The following is a 24482-nucleotide window of genomic DNA, read 5'->3' on the forward strand; positions in this document are numbered from 1 at the left end:
AACAATTTTTAATGATTCCCTCTTACGGGCCAGACTTGAAAACAATGAATTTCCTGACTGCTACTTATTAGGTGATAGTGGATATGCTTGTAAGAAGTATTTGTTAACACCACTGCTGAATCCACAAACACATTCAGAACATGCATACAACAGGGCTCACATACGAACTCGGAATACTGTAGAGAGAGCATTTGGAGTTTGGAAAAGACGTTTTCCATGTCTTTCAGTGGGTATGCGCATCAAGGAGCAAACAACGTTAAGTGTAATAGTTGCAACTACTGTCTTACATAATATGGCAATTGGAATAGGTGATGAAGTACCAAATGAAGAAATACCAATTGCATTAGAACAACCAGAACTTCCACTTCAAGAATTGCCAAATAACCATAATGCTGTAAGAACAGCTTTAATTAATACAGTGTTTTAGATATTATACTTTGCCTTTGTGGAATTCACCTGATCAAGATGGTTTATTAGCACACTAGTACACATTAACACAGTATGTTATCCTGCTACTGTTATAAATGAATATTTGTCTTTTTTAGATTTAAAACAAGTTTACCCATACATAACTCTCATAACATATTCTTAGATTTTTTCTTTTGTAATCATCCTTAGTCAGTAACTATAGTTCAAGCCTCTGATTTAATATTGGAAAATAACTTTCATCACACTGCAACTGAATGTGATATTTGTTTAGGTACTACTTTTAACTGGTCATCCACTGAATCATACTTGGACTTTGAAAATTTTGATTATGGTAATCTTAATGATTATTGTGGACTTGTCAATTGGGCTTTAACTATTGTAAAGAATAATATTGAAACTACCATAAAATTTTTTATCAGGTATTGAGTAATGGTACGGCAAATTTTGTTCCTATTAAAAAGTTTGTTTCTTCTAGCTTTCCTCGATGGTATCCTTCCTGTCTCTAATGTGTCATATTGGAAAAAAAGAAGGCTCATATGACCTTCAAAAATTCTCATTCCCGACTACATTGTTTTTTCTAGTTTACGATCTCAATGTAAAAAACTTGACTTGGGAGTGTTATAAAGCTTATATTACTGGATCTGGAATAGCTAACCTTTTTGCATCTTATTTTTCTTCTGTTCTGGATATTGGTAACTTTTATGATTCTGATCACAGCTGTCTATAATTTAAGTCTTGCAGAGGTATTCTCAAGTATTCAAAGTGTAAATGATAACTTGACCTATGACCCTGAAAGATCTCTTCTTATTTTCTCATAAGGTGTGTTTTTACTTTTGAGTATGTGTGTTGTTTAATCAGTCACAGTGTATTCACTTATATGATATACTTATTTATATGTTGCTGCTGTTTATATTTTTGATTGTTGTTAAACATAAACATATTTAAAATTTAACTGCAAAAAAGGGTCCTCTCTTTAATAAATAAATAAATGTTAGGTGTTCTGTTAAAGTGTTGACGATATTTATAATGTATGTTTTTAAGTTTTAGATTTTTGTAAATTTGTTGTAAATAATTGTGTGCTATTTTATTTTATAGTTAGTTTAGAATGTTTATGTTTATATTTAAAGTTTAACTGCAAAAAGGGTCCTCCCTTTAATAAACAAATAAATGTTAGGTGTTCTGTTAATGTATTGACGATATTTATAATATGTATATGTTTTTAACTTTTAGATTTTTGTAAATTTTTTGTAAACAATTGTGTGGTATTTTATTTGACACGATTTATACTAATACTTATGCATAGGGTTTAGCCTGTATAAAGAATATTATATTGTAAATAAAACACATTTTCTAAGGTATAAAGTATTTATTTATTGATTTCTCCTATCTCTATTTTTTTTTATTCTGCTTCTGCTTTTTTTATTGCTAATTCTACTTGTCTTAATTCTAATTCCACTAACTCCTTACGCTTTACAATATCTAATATTTCTAATTTTTTTTCCAAAACTTCTTTCTTCTTGTTCCCCATTTCCTCACATTCAGTACATTTCCTCTTGCTTTTTGGAGTTTTTGATGTTACTGATTCACCTCGCTGAGATGAATCTTTCGCATCTGTAAAAAAAACATGAATTTTTATGATTTGTAAAAAAATGTGGATACTTATATGTCATAAAAAATATATTTTTAAAATATAAATATATAAATGGTTTCCAAATAGATAATAAAATTATTTAAAATGTGTGTTTAATAAATTTCCCAATAGGGCTATTCAATGCTTCTCATTTGTTGCTAGCACTTGTTATAATGTAATTTCTATACATCTGTCTATTTCATTGTTTTGGTCTTCAGTTTTGTTTATTAAAGTTCCCAAGTATTTATAACTTGATACTTTTTTAATTTCAATGCTGTTTATACTAATATGTGCTGGTTGTGTCATGTTTTTACTGAAGACCATATACTTGGTTTTTTTGATACTGATATTTATGCCATGATTGTTGCAAGCAATATTTATGTTTGTAAGTAATCGTTAAGTAATCATTATAGTGTTTAAAATTATATTATTACCTTGTATTACGATTCTTGGTAGAATACTGCTGGACGTACTGGGGATATCCATCGCAGGAGGTGATAGAAGTGGTATGTCGTCCATATCAATAGCATCACCTTCATAATGGCTTATATCACCTACAAGCAAAATAAGGATAAATGCAATTGTGTTATTAAAAACTGTTTGTACTTATTGCAGACACAATGTGAACATAATTGTGGCATGTATAGGGCTTTAATTAGTCAGATGATATGTAACCTTGACTATTTTATGTTAATCTCAAATAATACCTTAAGATATAATAATACTTTACCTTTACTTAATAATATATATAATAATACTTTACCTTGATAAACATCCTCAGGCATATGCATATTATTGCTATCATACCTCGTCTCTATAGGGATTATTTGGGGTCCCATGATAGCAACAATCCTGTCATCTTGAGGTGTCATCACTGGTACCTTCATACCACCTCCTGTTATGTATGTTTGAACCTGTAAAAATTGCAAGGCTTAAAAATTTCATTATAAAAAGTATTGTTTAAAATTCATTTTAAACATATCTATAATTTTATGCTCCCTACCTTATCATCAGCTTTGAGTTTTTTAACTCTTTTTTTGAGTCCCTCGTACAACAGTTTCAACTGTATCCCATTCCTAATCCCAGTTTTGCTGATACTGTTGTACTCGGTAGCTATTTTCTCCCATGCGGCATTCTTTTGTTTGGACCAAACACTATCCGTTTTCTTGTTTTCAATAACATGTTTATATTTTTCAATTATTGAGATTAAGTTCTCCTTTTCTTCCTCTAAATAATTTTTACTTCTCTCGCGTTTTTTGTCCATTTTCACAATAAATTCACAATTCAAAACCACAAGTAGACAACAAACAGATTTTTTTTTGTATTGACATTGACAATTATAATTATTTTGACAAATTAATCAACCAATATCAAATATTATAGGTTATGTATATGATTACAGTGAAAAATAGTGCGCTACGCTTGGCCAAACGCCTAAGAGGTGGAAGTCAAGAGAGGTGTCAACGAGTACAGTCTGTGGAAAATCATTACACTTTGAACTTATTCGACGAATAACTAACTGTGGATTACAAATAGTTATTGAAACGGAATAAAATTTATTCTACTAATAAATTTTATTCGACGATTAACTATTCAGTGATTTATTTGTCGTTGGTGAAACCGGCCCTTATACAATTAATGATAATGAATTGTCTTATGTCAAAAGAATAAAAGACTTAAGAATCACATTTTATGAACAGGTTTTTGTACAGCATATAAATGATGTAACAGTTAATTCATTAAAATCTTTAGGCTCTATCATTCGCAACTGTCTGAGACTATCTGTTTGGGCTTTAAGAACAGTTTTTTATGTTTTGGTTGTATCTAAAGTGGAATATGCATCTATAGTATGATCTCCACAATACCAAGTTCATTCTACTACATTGAAGAGATTGCAGAACAAATTTTTAGCATATTGTGCATATAAATTAAACATACACATTATTAATCATGATTATACAGGTATTTTAAAAACACAACATGATTTTATTAAAAACCTGAAGAAATAACTTTGATTTAGTATTTGTGTTTAAATTAATAAATGGTTCAATTTGTTGTCCTGAACTTCTCCAATCTATTAGCTTATATGTTCCTTCCAGAGGTCTCAAATATGTTGATCTGTTTGATATACCTTTTCACCCTCAAAAATTATTTTATGCACTCACCAATTAGCGAACACTGAAAATTATAAATAGGAACAGTTTAGAAATATTTGGTGTCTCCTTGGCTTCTTTTAAAAATCAGATAAAAAGAGCTTGACAAGTTATAGGTACTTTTTTGTTTATTTTAATTCATCTTGTTTTATATATAATTAATATTTTGTTTTATTTATAATTAAGAATTGTAAATTGAATAATTTGTAATTATGATTGTGAAAATAAAGTATTCAAATTTGGAACTAGACATTATTTTCAGGGAGGTTTTAAATAAAAACATATACCACATTTTTGAATGTGGGGAGTAATATATATATATATATGTATATATATATATATATATATATATATATATATATATATATATATATATATATATATATATATTAAAGGGAATTTGGTTAACACAACATGCGCAAACAACTATAAGACGGATACTGGGGACACTATTATAAATCTGTAATATCTGAGTACTTTATATTTTAAAATTAGTTGAATTATTACTATGTTACAACACTATATCACTTTGTTTTTATTATAGATCACAGTATCTCCAGAACTTGTACAACACAAATAGTTTATTTTTCATGCTGCCCTTGTATTGACAATCAGTAAGTATTTTAATGGATGTTGTCTGTTATAAACAATAGCATATTAATACCAATGAGCTTATTGTACATTGTTAATCTTTACTAAATACCAAAGTCTCCATTTTATATATTTTCTATTCTCATTTTACAAGTAACAGACATACTGCTGTGTAAAATATTAACACCATTTTAAATACATGGTTATTATTATTATCAAACTAAAGTATTCTATACAGGGAAAATAGACGAAGCATATGTTTTAGTAGGATTTCTTGTCAAAAAGTATCTCACACCATACATTTCTACATTTAAAAGCGTTTCTAATAGAGTAGCATATATTATAATAGACCTAGATAATAAAACCAAGATCAAGGTTATACAACTGTATGTTCCCACAACAACACATCAGGAAGAGGTAGTTAAAATGTTCTACGAAGATGTGATAACAGCATTAGAAGAAAATGATACGAAGTATACCATCATTATGGGAGATTTGAACGCAAAATTAGGTAAAGAAGAAGAAAATACTGAAACGAAAATAGCTATGCATGGTTATGGCACACGAAATGAAAGAGGAGAAAAATTATATAACTTCTTGGAACAACAAAATTTATTCGCCATCAAAACACACTTCAAGAAACCAGCAAACCAAAAATGGACGTGGATGTCCCGATAAAAAGACGAAAAACAAAAAATTGGACTGACCGAGTCACAAATGAGGAGGTCCTCAGAAGAATGAATAAGAATCGAGAAGTACTGACCACCATCAAATCTAGAAAGTTACAGTTCTTCGGACATATTATGCGAAATGAATCCAGATTATGCTCTTCTTCAAGCCATCCTGCAAGGAAAAATATTTGGAAAACGAGGTCCAGGAAGAAGAAGAACATCTTGGTTAAAGAACCTCAGAATCTGGTTCAATACAACATCTGTGCAGCTTTTCTGCGCTGCTTCAGATAAAATAAAGATTGCCATGATGATCGCCAACATTCGTAACGGATAGGCACATCAAGAAGAAGATATAGTTTATTATTACTGTTATAGTTATAGTGACACTGGCGCCAAATAAGACAAGCCAATCAAAAGCAAAGAAAAAGTTTTAAAATAAAACTCAAATTTATTTTTGTTCACTTTATTGTTTATTAATTTTTTTAATCAAATAATATATCACCTATATTTCAATAAATTCGAAATAGTTCAATACAAACTCTATTATTCTATTAAAATGACTTTTTACTGCTAATTAAAAATTAATTGTTTTTCGAACGCCGATATTCTTGCGTGGAATATTTAAAATCAGTCATTGTGACGACATGCGCGAATTCTTACATGGAACTATCCCTCTAGTAACTTCGATCAGTTCGGATCACAAAAATCAAATCCCGAACTGATCCCGAAGTTCACCGAGACGCCATGTTATTTCAAATCCATGGTACAATGAATACACAAGGTATGATACATAATGTTCCAAAATCGGTTCGCTTTCGCGCATGACGTAGTCAAGATCGCTTATTCCCGCAACATTTGAATGTAGTTGTATAGGAAAGACTTTTAATTTTAAGTTTTTTTATATAATTTGGCTAATTTAATTATAGTAATTATAAAGAGATGATAAAATTATGTTATTATAATATTTATCCTTTATAAAACATAGATATCCTTTATAAGACAAGTTTTAATTATCTTTTATTACACGTAGGTACAGGTTAATTAACTTATACTCCAGAGTTCGATATTTAAGATGTTTAAAAAGATACAGAAAAGTGGTAATGGAGGTACACAAAATTTGTACGTATATATACCTACTGAACTAAACACAAAATCAAAATAAATAATGACAAAGTCAACTTTATTTATATCGAATGAGCTAGCTGGCCATCGAATATGAGTGTAGTGAGGGCACACAATATTGCACAACATTGACAACATTTAAAATGACATTTTTGTCATATTCACACATAAAATTATCTTGGTATTGTTTATAATAATAATAACATTGTATATTTTAATAATGATAACATGATTTAACAAAGAAAAATATATTATTTTGGAAGATGCTAAATTGATTTCTTCCGAAACAGTTCTTATTGCAAATTGCATAGCAGGCTGAGGCTAATTTCTTACTTAACAAATCGATATGAAAAAACCATTAAGGTTTCATGACTAATAATTAATAAAAATAAAGATTTAGACTTACGTCGTTGACCTAGAAGTAGTAAGAAGCTGCTCAACATAATTTTTGGACTCTCTGTGTTCGCCTCCTTGTACGCGTTTCTTTTGGTTGGTTAAAAGGGTAGCCGATGTTGATTTAGGCAAATAAAGACTAGGTACTGCGTCAGGTTTGAGTTTTAGACCCTTTCTAGAAACGTAATTTAAAAGTTCCTGTTGTAGATTTCTTTGGTAATCTTCAGTTTTAAAATGTGTATAACAAATTCTTGCAGTATTACAATTAAAATTATCCTATCTACTACAAGATATAATCCACAGTTTTCTGGTCACGCTATCTTTAGGAAATGTATGAAACCTAAAGATTTTATCTTCATTGTCACTATTGCAACAAGCAATTGCACAGCGTACTTTGAAAAAGGTACAAAACCAGATATACAATGGCAAATAAAAACTTTCAGTTTTACAAAAAAATACTATACAGTATAAATAAATAGTAACTAAACACCATTTGTATAAAGACACATATATAAGCATATATCTAAATTATTTTTCTATTATAAAATAGATGACTCAGTCAGTATTGAGATACTTTAAAATATATTTATTATCTCATAAGTTGCAATTTGCAATAGTCACCATTGATAACCGATATTATTGTTGAACTTTTGTTTTTATACAAGCTTTCTGTCTTGCCGGTGTAAAGTCGTCTGAAGTCGATATTTATTGTGTTTTGCGTTTGAACTAATTTGTGTCTTATTTTCATATTATTATATTGTTTGATAAGTAAATTTTGCATATAATAATCGGTAGGTTATAGTAATGTGTATATTTTTTATTTTACTAAATTTCATTATAAGTCATCTAAAATACCATATTGAATTGTAAAACAGATTTTTCTCTATTGTACTCTATTTTGTTTTTATTTCAGTAAAACTGCTTGGAAGTGAGTGACAGTGAATCAGAATAAGCAAATCTACTACTATTTACCTATTCACAGTATTTCCTCTGCAGAAAATTTTTAAATTTCAAGGGATTTGCATACAAAAAGAGTACTTATATTATTAGTATATGTATGAAAACAAAAATAAATATTTTGCCTGAATCTCTAGGAAAAGTAAAGGTTTTACGCTACTGAAAATATATTTTTTATTCAGTTATAACCAAAACAAAACATTTAAAAAAAATTAGATCACTTTTTAACCATAATTTCAAAATTAATGTGTACGTTAAGCTGTAATAATGGGTTCGAGGTGGTTCAGGCGATCTTAACTACGTCACACTCCTGGGCCAGCTGTCAAATGTCATGCGCAATATCATACCTTGTGTATTCATTGTACCATGTTTCAAATCGGTCATTTTGATGGATTAAAGTGAAAGTTTTTTCCTGAACAGTTAAAAATTTACATAAAGGTACATAAATATTTTATTTATTATACATATTTTTTAATTTAATGTTACAAAAAATTATTTGTTGAAGTGTTTAACTATTGTTATAAAAAAATTTGCAATTAGAATATTACTAGAAACAGTTGACCGGTTGATTGTAATATTAGATGTCCGTATTGTATAATATACCTGTTTTAACTTTTTGTTTTTCACTACGAGTTCTGCTATAATAATTGTTATTAATTTGAAGGAACTTTTCTATAACTCAATATAATTTGTATGTAAGTATCATGTTTAGGATAACTATGACTAATACCGTAATATTGACAAGTATAATTATTGTGCAATGATATGGAGAGACCACAGAAAAGTTATATTCCTATATTCTAAATTTGCATCCTAAAATTTTTATATTCAAAAGTGGTAGTTAAAATACAAATGAATAGATGCCGCCGTAATCTGTGCCTATGAAATACTTGATACATACTTGACTACTTGACATTACTTGACATATATCAAAAGTCATCCCAGCCCAGAGGTAGATAAACAAAATTTCTTGTTTATTGGGTAGAAAATAAGAAGTTTTAATTATCAAAAGCAATTAACTTCGATAATTTAAGTGAATGCCAGAAACTACATGTTTACCTGTATTATAACCTTTTTCTGATGGATTCAAGCAAGGAGCATTCATCAAAGAAAATTTCTATCAAACATCAAAATAATGCAAAAAATGGATGTGCAAGAGGTATTAATAATACTTATATCAAGAATTCCCATAAGTTGTATAAACCATTTTATGTAGGATGAGTTAATACAACATTCCAGAGAAGCAACATAGTTAAATTGAAATAATCATATAATGGTAAAAACAATTTTGGAGGGGTATACATTCCCCCAAAATCCGAAGAACAAATAAATGAACAACACTGTTTATCATTTGAAGATCTATCTCAAAGGTATAATCATCATAAGACATGCATATTCGGCGACTTCAATCTTCCTGAAGCTTCATATGATAACAATGAATCATCTGTTTGGGCTTTAAGAACTGTTTTTTATGTTTTGGTTGTATCTAAAGTGAAATATGCATCTAGTATGATCTCCACAATACCAAGTTCATTCTACTACATTGAAGAGATTGCAGAACAAATTTTTAAGATATTGTGCATATAAATTAAACATACACATTATTAATCATGATTATACAAATATTTTAAAAGCACTCAACATAAATTTATTAAAAACCTGAAGAGATAACTTTTATTTAGTATTTATGTTTAAATTAATAAATGGTTCAATTTGTTGTCCTGGACTTCTCCAATCTATTAGCTTTTTAAGTTCGTTCCAGAAGTCTCAGATATGTTGATCTGTTTGATATACCTTTTCACCATACAAATTATGTTATGCACTCACTCATTAGCGAACACTGAAAATTATAAATAGGAACAATTTAGAAATATTTGGTGTCTCCTTAGCTTCTTTTAAAAATCGAATAATCGAAACAAGTTATAGGTACTTTTTTGTTTATATTAATTCATCTTGTTTCATATATAATTAATATTTTGTTTTATTTATAATTAAGAATTGTAAATTGAATAATTTGTAATTATGATTGTGAAAATAAAGTATTCAAATTTGGAACTATACATTATTTTCAGGGAGGTTTTAAATAAAAACATACCACATTTTTGAATGTAGGGGTAATATATATACATATATATATATATATATATATATATATATATATATATATATATATATATATATATATATATTAAAGGGAATTTGGTTAACACAACATGCGCAAACAACTGTAAGACAGATACTGGGGACACTATTATAAATCTGTAATATCTAACTATTTTATATTTTAAAATTAGTTGAATTTTACTATGTGTTACAACATATATCACTCTGTTTTTATTACAGATCACTGTGCCTCCAGAACGTTTATTTCTCATTCTGCGTGTTGATAATCAGTAAGTATTTTAATGGATGTTGTCTGTTATAAACAATAGCATACTATAACCAATGAGCTTATTGTACGTTATTAATCTTTACTAAATGCCAAAGTTTTCATTTTATACATTTTCTATTCTCATTTTACAAGTAAGACACATATTGCTATGTAAGATATTCATCATCAACATTATTTTAAATACATGGTTATTATTATTATTATCAAAATAAAGTATTATATACAGAGAAAATCAACGAAACATATGGTGGAGTAGGATTTCTTGTCAAAAAGTATCTCACACCATACATTTCTACATATAAAAGCGTTTCTGATAGAGTAGCATATATTATAATAGACCTAGATAATCAAACCAAGATCAAGGTTATACAACTGTATGCTCCCATAACAACACATCAGGAAGAGGTAGTTAAAATGTTCTACGAAGATGTCATAACAGCATTAGAAGTAAATGATACAAAGTATACCATCATTATGGGAGATTTCAACACAAAATTAAGTAAAGAAAAAGGAAATACTGAAACTAAAATAGCTATGCATGGTGTTATGGCACACGAAATGAAAGAGGAGAAAAATTAAATAACTTCTTAGAACAACAAAATTTATAGCCATCAAAACATAGTTCAAAAAACCAGCAAACCGAAAATGGACGTGGATATCTCCCAATAAAAAGACGAAAAACGAGATCGATTACTTCTTGTGTGGGAACAAAGACATTTTTGAAGATATAACTGCTCTCAATCTATTCACAACTGTCAGCGATCATCAATAGTCCGCTCGATAGCTATCAACCAGTAGAGCAGGCCGGATTCCGAAAGGGTTACAGTACAGCGGATCATCTTCTTACAGTCAGAACGCTAATAAAGAAAGCCAATGAATATCACTTGAACTTATACATTGGCTTCGTTGATTATGAAAAGGCATTCGACTCCATAGAACTTTGTGCAATAGAGAGAGCAATGAACAACTGCAGAATAGACTCCCGATAAGGAATGCTCATACATAATATTTACAAGAAAGCTACAATGGAAATACAAATAGATGCGAAAACCAAAGCTGTACCAATCAACAGGGGAGTTCGCCAGCGAGATGTTATCTCGCCAAAGCTATTCACACTTGGACTGGAAGACGCGTTCAAAGTCATTAACTGGGCAGATAACGGAATAAATGTTAATGGAAGAAAACCAAGTCATTTGAGATACGCTGATGGCATTGTAATATTCGCTACAAGTTTTGATGAACTATATATAATGATGGCGCAATTATTTCAAGCTTCGGAAAAAGTAAGTCTTAAGATGAACTTGGAAAAAACAAAAATAATGACAAATACACCGGACATTAGAGAAATAACTTTGAACGACATAAATTAAGAAACAGTAAGTGAATACATCTACCTGGGACAGCTATTGAAAGTTAACAAAGAAAATCAAACTGCCGAAATTACCAGAAGAATAATGTTAGAGTGGGCAGGATTTGGAAAACTGAGTTGGATCTTGAAAAGCACTAAAATAGAACAATATTTGAAAACCAGAATTTACGATCAGTGTATCCTCCCTATACACACATATGATTCACAGGCTCTTTTCACATTTGCATACTCTAATTTTTTTCCATTTGCTGATGTCTGAAAATAAAAGGCATACTTTATCCTTCTGTGACTTTTATTTTTTACATAGCGGTACTTTGGTATGGTAAAATCGTTTTGCAAATTTGCAATCGTTGTTTATTATTGATTTTTGTTCTACACTGTAGGTATCATTTTTCGTTACACGCTTCTTTGATACTTTTTGCGAAAATAAGTTTCTTAGATTTTGCGCACGAAGTATATTCCTTGCCTTCATTTTTTAACTTGTTGGTCTTATTTTTAATCCACTCCGTTTCGTTGCGCTTCCTTTTTCTGGCTTTTGTTTTATGAGTACAACTAGTTTCTTCCTCAGGTGCCTTTTGCAATAGTACTTCTTCATCCGATGAGCTAGAAGATGAAGAAGATAAGGCACTGGAACTACTAAACGAACCTGAAAAATTCACGTCTGTAACACTGAAGCCACTGAGTTTACTATTAATTCTAAAAGAGATCTTGTTGAAACGTTTTTGTACGTTTTCCAAGTTTTCTAAATTTCTATCTCCTCTATGTAGGTTCTCCTTATCTGTCATATTAGTGCATACCTCTGGGGGATTAGAAGAGGAACTAGTTATATTTATTTTTAATTTATACGAATCAGCATCGCTAGTATTAATAGACCCAATATTACATTCGTTTAGTTCATAAAAAGGAATTATCTGCTTTTATTTTGTCAGAGGAAGTAACTTCGTCCTTATTATCGTTAACACGTACATTAATACATTCTAATGGTTCGCAATAGGGTTATTAATGCTTATTTCGGAATTGGTATCGTTCAATTCAGCAGCAGCTTTCATTATCCTGTCGGGTACTCGATTACATTTTCTAAAACAAATGTTTGCAATAATTATTCAAACACTCGATAAAGAACGGCTATAGTAGGATCGTTTTAGCCTGTCGCATAAGTAATAAAAGTGTCTGTTCAGATTTGCCTCAGGTAGTCAGCGGTTCTCAAATTAAAAATGTACGGTTTTCTTAATTTGATAATACATTAGGGATTTTTTTAATAAAATAACTTTGTATTATGTGTTATAATAATTGAATATCATAATGTAAGTTGATAAACATTGAGTATAAAATATACAGGGTCATTCACGCAACATGTTGGTTAAAAGTTTTCAAAGTTCTGGTCGTCACTGGTTTCTGCAAATTTGGAATAATATGTTATGCAAAGCATTCTTCATTTTTTAAATATTTGCATTCTTCTAGCACTTCCGATTGTACCGGAAGTCGCCACTAAGTTTCTTATTTTAAATAGAAACTGTGCTTTTTGTTATTTTTTTTAGAATCTACGTAAAATTCTGGATCGATTTTTATTGGGATACCATTCTCGAAAAAATAGCCGTTTTTGAGATATTTAAAGTTTTTGAAAAATTTTTCATATTACACATGCAACTTCAAAAATTAAAATTGTGGTTAATATTTATGCTGAAAAAACAAAAATTCTTTTTCAGCGTGTACTAAACTCTATTTTTATTTAAGCATAAAAAATTTGCCAATGTTAATACTGGGTGTTCAAAATTTTGTATTATATTTTTATTTTTATATATTTTATAAATATATCTATAAAAATATATATCTATATGAAACAAAGATTTATTCCTACTTCCCACACACACCTTCCCAAACCCACCGAGGTAGGTTGTCCTCCTGCGGTACAACCAGCCCCGGCTTTCCTCCGCCCCCTGCTCTTTGGAGCCAGGTCACGACTATTTCGCGGTATCCTCCGTCAGGCAATGGGAGATTTCCGTTTATTTACATTTAAGTGGTAGGTTAGCTCATTTGGCTTTATCACTACCGGTCAAAGCAATTGTTCGGCGATCTAATAATGGTTGCCCAAGTGCAGTCGAGAGCGAGCAAGCATCGAATCCTTTCATCCACCGTCTAATACCCAGTCATTCGTCCAGTCATGTCCTTAATCTACCTTACTTGCTAATCTAATTTTTTTGGTGCTTGCATTCAAGAGCGTCGTGCGGCGTGCCTCCGGATCTCTCCTGCATGCGGTTTTTGTTTTTTTTAGGTCTCGAGGGTGATTTTGATATACTTAAACAAAACTTAACCCAAAAAATCAAGTGTACAAGATTATTATAATAAAGGAAAGTTATTAAAATATAAATACTGAAAAACTATCAATTATTTAAACTAGGTATTTTAAAGATTATTAATTTAAACCCACCTATCCTATGGCTACAAAATCAAGAACAAACCAAGGATAAATAAGTATAAACCAAAGTTAAGTAATTTAAATGCAATAACTCAATTTAAGTGTAAACATTAATGAATGTATTAAACATTTCTAATAAACTCTATCTTATCGTTGGATATTCAATATCAATTTGTGAAACAATAATTTATTCCTTATTGCTATACGGAGTGGAAACATGGACTCTCGGAAATACAAGTATGAGGTGTATAGAAGCCTTTAAAATGTGTGCTTTTCGAAGGATGCTGAAGATTTCGTGGACAGAACACGTGACCAACAAAGATGTGCTGAGAAGAATGAGATAGAACTCCTAAATATTGTAAATATCCGAAAAACGAGTTATCTAGGACATATTTACAGAGGAAATAAATATAACTTTCTACGACTCATAGTGGGAGGGAAAGTAGAAGGAAAAATAGGTCCAGGAAGAAGAAAATGCTCCTGGCTGAAGAATGTCAGACGTTGTAAAATTCATTAAGGTAGCACGCATCAGATGGATAGGTCATGTAATCAGACGAGAGGAAGATGCCATAGTCAGAAAAGTTTTTGACCGAAGAGGGCCGATTGGACAACGAAGAAGAGGAAGACCGAGACTTAGGTACCAAGACAACCTAGAAAATGATTTGAAGTCTATCTGAATTAGAGCATGCAGAAGAGTTGCCAGAGACAGGGGCGAATGGAGGATTGTTCTGAGGAAGGCTTTGGCTCATAAAGAGCTGTAACGCCACTGATGATGATGAAGAATGTAAGAGACGGGACAGCCATGGACATACATTCGATAGTAAGAACAGCTTAAGATAAAGAGCAATTTGCTGTAGTTATAGCCACCCTTCCGTAATGAAGAAGGAATCTTAAGAAGAAGTTTAAACAGCATTTTATTTAAATTAATTTATTCAACAAAAATATATCATTTTAGAATAGTTATTTCTATAATTAGGTATATTGGGCTACAAGTGAGTGAAATATTTTTTTACTCGGTATTGAAATTTTATAACAAGTTACATAACAAGACCCCCTCCACAGAAGAACCGTTGAACACTATAAGAGAAAAACAATACAATATAGAACTACTCCAAGAACAATCAATAAGAGAACTATACCAACAACGTCTAGACCAAAAATTAATAGAATTTAGATACGGCAACATCGAAGAAATATACGAGCATATAAAGGCGAGTATAAAGCAAGCAGCATTCGAAGCCCTTGGGCAAAAAGGACATATAACAAATAAACAGCACTATTATGAAATAAATGAACCAACAAAAAGAATAATTGAAGAAAAAAGCAACTATACAGAAAATGGCTGACTACAAACAACGACGAAGTTTATAAAGAATATAGAGAAAAAGATAGAGAAGTGAAAAAACAAATAACACAGCAAAAGAATGAAGAATGGGAAAGAATCTGCTTAAATATTGAAACATATATAGGAGGTACAAGAACTTCGGAGTCATGGAAAGTACTGAGAGAATTGAAACAAAACTCAAAAGAAAAAATTAAATTGGGAAATATACAGGACAAAGAATGGAAGGACTACTACAAGGAACTACAGAGGAATAAGCGTAATATCATCAATAGGAAGATTATATGGGAAGATACTGCGAGAAAAGATAGAGCAAGCGATAAAAGGCAAAATCGGGGAGGATCAGGCAGGCTTCACGGCAGGAAGATCATGCATAGACCACATATACACACTGGAACAACTGTTGGAAAAGAAAAAAGCAAAAAATAGAGATAAACACTTGGCATTTGTGGACCTGAGAAAGGCGTATGACTCTGTATCAAGGTCAGAACTATGGGAGGCAATGTACAAATTAGAAATACAGACAGAGCTCATAGAAGCTACAAAAGCTCTGTATAAAGAAAATAAAGTGTCCATTAAAATGGGAACAAGAATCATAGGAGACTTCACCACAACAAAAGGGCTCCTGCAGGGTTGTTCCACATCTCCAACCCTATTCAAAATATACTTAGAAAAAGCCTTGACTACATGGAAAAGAAAATGCGAAGGCATGGGAGTACCGGTACGGAACGAATACCTATATACGTTAAGCTTTGCAGACGATCAGGTAGTGATTGCACAGGACCAAGACGACCTCAGCTACATGATGAAGAAACTACAAAAAGAATATACCAAGGCTGGCCTAGATATTAACCTCGCGAAAACAGAGTACCTATCTACAAGTGAAGAAGACATAGAAGATCTACAGATTGATGACAACGTAACAATCAAAGGAAAGGATAAATTCAAATACCTGGGGTTTATAATCACGAAAAAGGCAACAACAGAGGAAGAAATTACACAAAGATTAGGACAAACATGAACTGCAATCCGACAACTTAACTCAGTATGGTGGGATAGACACCTAAATATGAAGGCAAAAACGCAGATTTATAAAACATTAGTGCGAAGTATTATGACATATGGGGCTGTGTAATGGAAATATAGCAAGGAAATAAAGAAGGAAAAATTAAGGGACAATTAGCCTAGTAAAGAGTAATAATTATTTAAGTAATTATTATATATTCCAAATTAATAAAGAATAAATTCGACACAGTTTAACGTATACATTTCAAATTAAAAACAAAACAATTGACCCAGTTTAACACAAGCCTGAATGTTTAAAAAATTACGACACTTAGACCTTGTTGGAAATTAATACAAGGTACGAATTGTTAAACAAGTGATAATTGAGCTGACTAAGAAGTTTTAGAAGTGGTCACGCCAGACACTCCACGCCATAGTGTGGAGATCGGACGATACGCAGACAGTGGACGCGTTATTTAACTCGACGGGATAGTGTGACGTATAAGTGTCGGCAACTGGAGATTCGAAGGTTCGCAATCTCAAATCCCTGTAGACTGGAGGCGTATTCCCTAGCTAGAGCCTAGATACGCGAAGGTAACTAAGATCTATATACTAACCCAAGGTATATCTAACAATACGGAATTGTCCGACCTTTAATTCCTTGCTTGTCTCTTCTCGTCTCCCTTCGTGCCTGATCGAACATTTTTGGTCCTAACTGATATTTTGTAGTGTACAGTATAGTTAATACATCGTAAACTCGAAATTTGGTTTTGTTATTCCTAGCCGTTACAGGTCGAGACTAGAAGAGATACACATTTCGCTTATGCAGTGCTCCGGCTTCTAACGTAAGCCCATAGCCTCTCACTCTTTGCAGGACCTGAGACCGAGAAGTCCTTAATTCCCTTCCTTTCCAGAAAGATTTCCCTACCCTCTTGTAAATCCGCGAGGGCGGAACCAGTCAGTCCAGACTAGTGGAACCAGTAAGCCTTGCCCCGCACGCAGGGATAAGTATCTCCTAAAAATTGTAGAGGCATTGATAAGGACATTGAGACAGATGTCTTCTATAATGGTGACAGCCTTTATCAGAGTGGAGACAATTCATTAGAGGGGTTTAGTCGATTCATCTACAGCTTCAATCTTAAATTATCACGCTTAACCCCCCAATGTTATTAGAGCTGAAAATTGGATCATAAACAAGAAAAACAGCAGTAAGATAGTAGCAACAGAGATGGAATGCCTGCGAAGATGCTGCAGAGTAACAAGAATGGATAGGAGAAGTAATGACGAAATAAAGCAAAGAACATCAATAGAAACAGACATACTAACATATATAGAACAAAAAAGATAAAAGTGGTATGGACATGTAAGAAGAACTAGCGACAGCAGATGGATAAAGAGAATAACCGAATGGAGCCCCATAGGAAGGAGGAAAAGAGGACGACCCCGAAAATCCTGGAGGAACGAAGTAGACGACGCCATGAGTAAGAGAGGCCTAAACGATGGAAAATGGAACAACAGAGAGAGATGGAAACGGTTGAGCGAGGGAAGGCAGTGAATACTGTAGAATCCCTAAATATATATGAAATTTTTTTCACGAATTGTCACCAACAGCCGGCAACGAGTGATAAATAAAAGTTCAGTGATTAAAAATACTATAAGAATAAGATAAGTAAATATTGTATAATTTTATAAAATGCATTCTTTTGGCCTATCCGATTAAGCAAATCGCTCTATGATTGCATCAGCATATAGAGAAATTTCAGGATGCAAATTGATGAGTGCTAAAGCAGTTAACCTTTCCTTCGAAGTTCTATTTCTAAGCCAAGTCTTTAGATGCTTAAGCATAGAAAACTACGCTCTGCTGTTGCTGCACTGACTGGCAGTGTAATTAATATTTGCAGAAATATTCCGATGTTTGGATACATGAATGATCGCAGTTTTCTAATACTTCTAAAATAGAATCAGCAAGTTCTCCATTATTTTGCACGACTCTTTTCCACTTTTGAATCCACAGTGAAAACTCGTTCTACTGTGGAATATGCAGTAGGTGGTCCAATAATATCCTGGAAGGAGTCAACGATATTTTTAATGCAACTTTATCTTCTGGTGTGTTATCAGTTTTAGGTAAAACAGCTCGAAGATTAAATAGATTCATAACTTTCGGTGAAAGTCGTTATTCTAAATCAGTTAAGATATTGTCTAAAACGGGTAAATACTAAAAACTATACGAGGCATCTTCAATTCAATGTCTAGTTGTTCAGCTATTTCCTTTACTTCATAGTAAAGTTTGCTAAAAACAAATTCAGCAGTTGATCTTTTATTTTGAAGAATGCATTTAGTGTCCTATATGGCTTCATTAGCCGTCTTCAAATCTAATTTTGGTGACTGAAGAAGACGACTAAGTGATACAGTTGTACCTAAAACATCACTAAGACAAACTACTGAATTGAGAAATTTTGGGTTCCTAATAGTTTGGATTAATGAAAATGCATCGGCTGACGTTTTACTGTCGTTCCATGTATAAATTGTTTTAAGAGCGTTGTTTACTTTGATGATTAATTCGCCCTGGAACTGCAGATGACCTTCATGCCTTTCAATCCAACAAGTTTCATCTTGGACAGCAACTTCCACTTCTCAAAAACATCATGTCGTTTTGGGAGAGGCATTAGCAAAAGCTATTACTTTTGCCAAGGAATTGTTCAAAATATGATTGCTACATGGACAACGCACAGCATGTTTGGCCGATTTTTTTAATTCGTTAACGGAACCTTTCGTTTCGGATGCCATTACTGAGCCACTATCGACACCAAAACCTACGCAAAAATTTAAATCCAAATTAAAATTCTTTAATCTTCAACAATGTGGCCTACAGCAACTCGAGTTAAGCAGCGTTCTCCTTTTGAACCGACGTCTTCTCGAATCGAATCGTCGGCGTTGACAAATGTAATGAAATCTTCTCTAATCTCATTGAAATAAAGATATCGCAGAGACATTCTTCTTTACAGCAATAGATGATATCATTTTTGAGTAGTTTTACTAATTAATGTAGCATTAGTCGGAGCAGTTTCCAAATGTTTTCGCAGATCATTATCGCCTGCATTCATCCTAAACCGCAGCAATGCTCTAAAATTGCCATCATTTTTTTTTACCAAAACTGTTTACAACACATTAAATATTTTTATCATCCCTATGCCCCCTTAAAGAAATATTTTGTCTACAACAAAGAATAACAGTTTTTATTATTGGATTCAAATTCTTCCTATTTTCTTGAATCATTTCAACTCCTTTCCTGCTTGTAGGGTTGATGGGTTTTAAATTATTTTTTTTAGGATTATTCTATTGATATTTATTTTTGTTTGGGGGCTTGGATCCGCCACTGATCCTAACTGATTTGCGTTCAATATAGAATATTGTGTTCAATTCTTAGTTTAATTATATTTTGTATTTTATATTTGCTATAGTTATCCGCACATTGTTGGTCTCTATAGAGTTTTAAGAATGGAATAACAAGAATATTTTCCATAATCTTGTGGAAAACCAGCTTTTCTTTTAATTATTTGATTAAACATTAACAGAGATTCTTGTGCGACTTGAGGAAGTCTGTTCATCATACTAGATGTTATCAGATCTAAACCAGTAGCCGGATCCTATTTATTTATAACATTTATTATTTCCTCTCTAGAAATGTCCTCGACATTTTTATTGGATAGGATAACAGTAAATTCTGGATCTGTTATATCAATTCCCAATTTATCTGATATATCCATAAGACCATTTGCTTCAGGTTTCCATAGTGAAATGGATGAATTTATTCATCCATTTCACTGTGGAATTCATTCATCATCATCACGAATTCATTTATTTATTCATTATTATTAAAGGTGTAAAATTTTGAAAAATGTATCCTGGTAAAATTTGTGAAAACGTGATTTATAATGAATCGTAATTTAATTTATGGGAACAGCAACACTGCATTTTATAGGCAGGTTATTAATTAGCATCCTAGATGACGAAGACCCTTATTTCAATTATACAAATACAAACAAATAAAGTTCTTTCTTTTTTAAAAAGTTAACAAGTAATTAGTGGTATTACATATACCACCACCACTTACTTAAAATCATTCATACAAAATTTCATATAATTACCACGGGAAATAAGTGAAATTTCAAATGTTTACATTTGTTACATTTTTTGCCCCCTTATTCGTGCCCACGTAGTAGACAGCGTGAGCACTACACTTTAAAAAATCGGCTTCACATGTTGTTTTCTAGTTCTACGTCTCAAATAGTTTATCTAAAGTAGATATAGTTTATTATTACAGTTATAGTGACACTGGCGCCAAATAAGACAAAAAGTTTTAAATAAAACTCACAGATTTATTTTTGTTCACTATATTGTTTGTTAATTTTTTCAATCAAAATATCATATCACCTATATTTCAATAAATTCGAAATAGTTTAATACAAACTCTATTAATCTATTAAAATGACTTTTTACTGCTAATTAAAAATTAATTGTGCTTCGAACGCCGATATTCTTGCGTGGAATATTTAAAATCAGTCATTGTGACGACATGCGCGAATTCTTACATGGAACTATTCTTCTAGTAACTTCGATCAGTTCGGATCACAAAAATCAAATCCCGAACTGATCCCGAAGTTCACCGAGACGCCATGTTATTTCAAATCGGTCTTTTTGATAGTTTAAAGTGAAAGTTTCTGCCTAAACAGTTAACAATTTACTTAAAGGTACATAAATATTTTATTTATTATATATATTTTTTAATTTAATGTTACAAAAAATTATTTGTTGAAGTGTTTAACTATTGTTATAAACAATATTGCAATTAGAATATTACTAGAAACAGTTGACCGGTTGATTGTAATATTAGATGTCCGTATTGTATAATATACCTATTTTAACTTTTTGTTTTTCACTACGAGTTCTGCTATAATAATTGTTATTAATTTGAAGGAATTTTTCTATAACTCAATATAATTTGTATGTAAGTATCATGTTTAGGATAACTATGACTAATACCGTCCTATTGACAAGTATAATTATTTTGCAATGATATGGAGAGACCACAGAAAAGTTATATTCTAAATTTGTATCCTAAAATTTTTATATTCAAAAAGTGGTAGTTAAAATACAAATGAATAGATGCCGCCGTAATCTGTGCCTATGAAATACTTGATACATAATTGACATTGCTTATTGCTTGACATATATCAAAAGTCATCCCAGATCAGAGGTAGATAAACAAAATTTCTTGTTTATTGGGTAGAAAATAAGAAATTTTAATCATCAAAACTATAATCAAGTTTAGAATCACATGTAAGTGATTCTAAATCAAAGGAATTAACCGAGATAATTTAAGTAAATGCCAGAAACTACAGGTTTACCTGTATTGTAACGTTTTTCTGATGGATTCAAGCAAGGAGCATTCATCAAAGAAAATATCTATCAAACATCAAAATAATGCAAAAAATGGACCTACAAGAGGTATTAATAATACTAATATCAAGAATTCCCATAAGTTGTATAAACCATTTTATGTAGGATGAATTAATACAACATTCCAGAGAAGCAACATAGTTAAATTGAAATAATCATAATAATGGTAAAAACAGTTTTATAATTGGAGGGGTATACATTCCCCCAAAATCCGAAGAACAAATAAATGAACAACACTGTTTATCATTTGAAGATCTATCTCAAAGGTATAACAATCATAAGATATATATATTCCGTGACTTCAATCTTTCTGAAGCTTCATGTGATAGCAATGAATCAGGTGTCCTGGTGAATTGTACTTACCTGTGTTTTATAGTTACTTTAATTTTTTTCAAAATTTATATTTATAAGTAGCAAAAGCTTCAGATCCGATTTTTAAAAATAACTATCATCACAAAAGTTACACTTATAACATTAGTTTATGTTAACATCAGGTACGTCATTAGAATATACTTAATTTTATCATCATTTTGTAAACACAGACTATGAAGGTCTCAATAACTATCTTTTAATGACACATTTGAATTTGTCAAATGTTGAAGATGCTCTAACAGAATTTTACAACATACTTAATATGTCATTATCATTGTTTGTACTAGTGAAAAGATTTTGAACTTCTATTTATCCAAAATGGTTTAATGCCATTTTACGTTATTTAGTTGCATAGAAACAAATTGCTCATAAAAATTATTTGGCTTCGTGTAATCAAGAGGATTATGTGATTTTCTCAGAACTTAAAAGATTGTGTAAAGATTTATCAAATCAATGTTATAACACTTATCTGAATCAAGTAAACCATAATTTATGCAGTAATCCTAAGTACTTTTGGCAGTTTGTAAATAGTAAGAGAGTATGATTTATCACATAGTATGTCTTATGGTAATATTTTAGCAACAACTGGACAGCATATTGCAAACTGTTTCAGTCAATTTTTTTCAACAGTTTATTCTCCACAATCAAATATTAATAAGTTGGAAGTAAAGGAAAACAGCAATCTTTGTATAGCTAATTTTTCAATAAGAGTCAAAGATATTTTTAACAATATTTTATCATTACCTAATAGGTTAAGCAGTGGTCCAGATGGTATTCCTGATTATTTTCTAAAGAATTATATTTATTCACTAACTAATCCTTTATATCTTCTTTTTGAGTTATCATTAAAGACATCAGTTTTCCCAACTTTATGGAAACATTCTTATATCTGCATACAGTTAAAGTATTCTACTGTTAATTTTGCCTTTCTTCGTTAGATTGAATCATATTTTATTTATTTTATAGTAACTATATTCCTTTTTATTCATTCACTATTCCACTAATCTTTTTATCCATTCTTTTATTTTTGTCAGACAACACTATATCACTTTGTTTTTATTGCAGATCACTGTACCTCCAGAACATTTATTTTTCATTCTGCCCGTGTGTTGAGAATCAGTAAGTATTTTAATGGATGTTGTCTGTTATAAACAATAGCATATTAATACCAATGAGCTTATTGTAGATTGTTATTCTTTACTAAATACCAAAGTCTTTATTTTATACATTTTGTATTCTCATTTTACAAGTAAGACACATATTTCTGTGTAAAATATTAACACCATTTTAAATACATGGTTATTATTATTATCAAAATAAAGTATTCTACTGTTAATTTTGCCTTTCTTCGTTAGATTGAATCAAATTTTATTTATTTTATAGTAACTGTTATAACTAATTATTAGTTATTAATATTAATGTCTTAGTGTAACTATTATATAGTAACACTAAGACATGTATATTCGGCGACTTCAATCTTCCTGAAGCTTCATATGATAACAATGAATCATCTGTTTGGGCTTTAAGAACTGTTTTTTATGTTTTGGTTGTATCTAAAGTGAAATATGCATCTAGTATGATCTCCACAATACCAAGTTCATTCTACTACATTGAAGAGATTGCAGAACAAATTTTTAAGATATTGTGCATATAAATTAAACATACACATTATTAATCATGATTATACAAATATTTTAAAAGCACTCAACATAAATTTATTAAAAACCTGAAGAGATAACTTTGATTTAGTATTTGTGTTTAAATTAATAAATGGTTCAATTTGTTGTCCTGAACTTCTCCAATCTATTAGCTTTTTAAGTTCCTTCCAGAAGTCTCAGATATGTTGATCTGTTTGATATACCTTTTCACCATACAAATTATGTTATGCACTCACTCATTAGCGAACACTGAAAATTATAAATAGGAACAATTAAAAATATTTGGTGTCTCCTTAGCTTCTTTTAAAAATCGAATAAAAAGAGCTTGACAAGTTATAGGTACTTTTTTGTTTATATTAATTCATCTTGTTTCATATATAATTAATATTTTGTTTTATTTATAATTAAGAATTGTAAATTGAATAATTTGTAATTATGATTGTGAAAATAAAGTATTCAAATTTGGAACTATACATTATTTTCAGGGAGGTTTTAAATAAAAACATATACCACATTTTTGAA

At 30.8% G+C, this 24482-nt stretch overlaps 2 protein-coding genes across 6 annotated transcripts in view; one reads left to right on the forward strand and one right to left on the reverse strand.

Moving 5' to 3' along the window:
• LOC140451984 (uncharacterized) overlaps positions 1 to 24482 on the forward strand; it is an 83933-nt gene that overhangs the window by 41474 nt on the left and 17977 nt on the right. For 4 of the 5 annotated variants that reach the window (XR_011952112.1, XR_011952111.1, XM_072545984.1 and 1 more), the window contains exons 2-4: positions 4757 to 4826; positions 10290 to 10339; positions 23368 to 23421. Coding sequence is in view for 2 of the 5 variants with exons in the window: in XM_072545984.1 (XP_072402085.1) it covers positions 4757 to 4826; positions 10290 to 10339; positions 23368 to 23421 (174 nt within the window). In the remaining 3 variants the exon portion in view is untranslated. Of the gene's footprint in view, positions 1 to 4756; positions 4827 to 10289; positions 10340 to 21700; positions 22197 to 23367; positions 23422 to 24482 lie in introns of those variants that run through there. The other variant, XR_011952113.1, reaches the window with a different exon arrangement.
• On the reverse strand, positions 1829 to 4448 carry LOC140452207 (uncharacterized). Its single transcript, XM_072546323.1, has 4 exons — positions 3063 to 4448; positions 2823 to 2973; positions 2494 to 2613; positions 1829 to 2040 (listed from the first exon to the last, which is right to left on the reverse strand). The coding sequence occupies exons 1-4, from the start codon at positions 3321 to 3323 to the stop codon at positions 1829 to 1831; spliced, it is 744 nt and encodes a 247-aa protein (XP_072402424.1). The 5' UTR covers positions 3324 to 4448.

Source organism: Diabrotica undecimpunctata, chromosome 10, assembly GCF_040954645.1.
Source record: "Diabrotica undecimpunctata isolate CICGRU chromosome 10, icDiaUnde3, whole genome shotgun sequence".
Taxonomy (NCBI): Eukaryota; Metazoa; Arthropoda; class Insecta; order Coleoptera; family Chrysomelidae; genus Diabrotica; species Diabrotica undecimpunctata.

What these genes read in the sequence shown, in the direction of transcription:
- LOC140452207 (XM_072546323.1), bottom strand. Translation starts at nt 3,323, where the DNA reads ATGGACAAAAAACGCGAGAGAAGTAAAAATTATTTAGAGGAAGAAAAG. An exon ending in GCCTGAGGATGTTTATCAAG is followed by an intron (nt 2,614 to 2,822) that starts GTAAAGTATTAT and finishes TTTTGCTTGTAG; the next exon opens with GTGATATAAGCCATTATGAA. An exon ending in ACCAAGAATCGTAATACAAG is followed by an intron (nt 2,041 to 2,493) that starts GTAATAATATAA and finishes TTTTTTTTACAG; the next exon opens with ATGCGAAAGATTCATCTCAG.